At 39.4% G+C, this 1,731-nt stretch overlaps 1 protein-coding gene across 1 annotated transcript; it reads left to right on the forward strand.

The window, feature by feature from the left end:
• Window positions 1-1,404, forward strand: TM35_000191950 (putative protein kinase; the record flags this gene model as incomplete). The annotated part of the gene is made up of 1 exon (XM_029026693.1): window positions 1-1,404. The coding sequence occupies one exon, from the start codon at window positions 1-3 to the stop codon at window positions 1,402-1,404; it is 1,404 nt and encodes a 467-aa protein (XP_028882017.1).
• Window positions 1,405-1,731: the final 327 nt, after the last annotated feature.

Raw genomic sequence — 1,731 nt, forward strand, 5'->3', positions numbered from 1 at the left:
ATGAGTGGGGGTACTACAAACAGCAAAGGAGGAGGAGGAGGTGGTAGTGGTAGTAATCCAACTACTAATACTGCTAATACTACTACTACTACTAATGCTAATAGTAGTAATGGTGGTGGCGGTATTCTGGCTACTAGTTTTCCGGATCTCATTGGCCCATCATTGCCGTGGCGCTATCGTGAGCGGCGGCCAGTGGGGCGGGGTGCCTGTAGTACTGTATGGACACTCATTGATAACACCACAGAAAAGATTGTGGTTGGCAAACTCTCAGATCTTGCACTTATGAGTGAAACCAATAAAAACTTTTCCCGTACAGAGGCTGTTAACATTTCCATGTGTGAACATCCCAATATTATTAAACTCCTTGATACATACGAGCGAAATGATAAACTACTGCATATTCTGGAATACGCTGATGCAGGGGACTTGATGACGCAGGTAGAAGTACGTGGTAATCACTTCACACAGAATAATAATAATAATAATAATAATAATAATAATAATAATAATAATAATAATAACGGCAATGGCTCTCATAGTAATGGAAGATTATCCAATGTTGACAGAGAAAACTCACGATATACGCCGTGTTATTATCAAGAAAAGGAAATTCTCGTCATTATGGCCCAACTGTGTCTTGCCGTCAAATATATTCATGATAAAAAGATCATGCATCGTGATCTCAAAACACCTAATGTCCTTCTTACCAAAAGTGGATTAATTAAACTTGGTGATTTTGGGTTTTCACGTCAATACGATCAAAGTCTCTCTGCAGATGTGGGACGAACTTTCTGTGGAACTCCCTATTATCTTTCCCCGGAGTTGTGGCGTCGTGAGAGTTACAGCTATAAGGCAGATATCTGGTCACTTGGGGTGATTCTCTATGAATTAATGACACTGCGTAAACCCTTTTCCTCTACAGATATGATGGATCTCATGCAGCGGGTTCTCACGGAGGGTAGTTACGATCCCCTGCCCACAGATCGTTACAGTCGTGGTTTGTGTGATTTGTGTGGTGCGATGTTGCGGGTGGATCCACATGCGCGTTTGAGTATTACGGAGGTACTCGCCACGCCTGTGCTGCGGGAGGAGGGACTGCAGTTTTTGAAAACAAATGTGCCGCGGCTGCGGGGGGTGGATCAGGCGGTGCGGGATCGATTGGTGTGGGAGGTGGAATGGGTGCAGCGGGGATGCAGCTCAGGCACACCGCCGCCTCCTCTCAGTAGTATTACTAATAATAATAATAATAATAATAATAATAATAATAATAATAATAATAATAATAATAATAATAGTATTAATAATAATAGTATTAATAGTAATAGTAATAGTAATGCTGAGAATCACCACAACTATCATCATCATCATCATAAGAGGGAAGATAGCAGTGAGATGACACGGTAGTGGAGTGGAGAATGTAGAAAAAACAAGCAGCAAGGAATAAAGAAAAAAAAAGAAAAATAAAAAGAAAATATATATAAAGGAGAAAGAAGGAGAAATGAAGAAAAAAAAAGCTAAAAAGGAAAAAAAAAAACTGGATACTGCATATATATATGCTTGATCAGGTAATCTGATATTAAAAAGAAAAAAAAACCCGAAACAAAAGAGAGATAAAAGGAAAATGCATCCAGTAGATGAAGAAATAGAAGAAAAAAAAACCCTTACGGGAGGGGGAAATACCAGAATTCGGATAAACCCCTAGGTAAGGCAGAAGGAAATAAAAAAAAAAAA

The sequence above is a fragment of the Trypanosoma theileri genome (genome assembly GCF_002087225.1).
Source record: "Trypanosoma theileri isolate Edinburgh chromosome Unknown TM35_Tth_19_V1, whole genome shotgun sequence".
Classification (NCBI taxonomy): domain Eukaryota; phylum Euglenozoa; class Kinetoplastea; order Trypanosomatida; family Trypanosomatidae; genus Trypanosoma; species Trypanosoma theileri.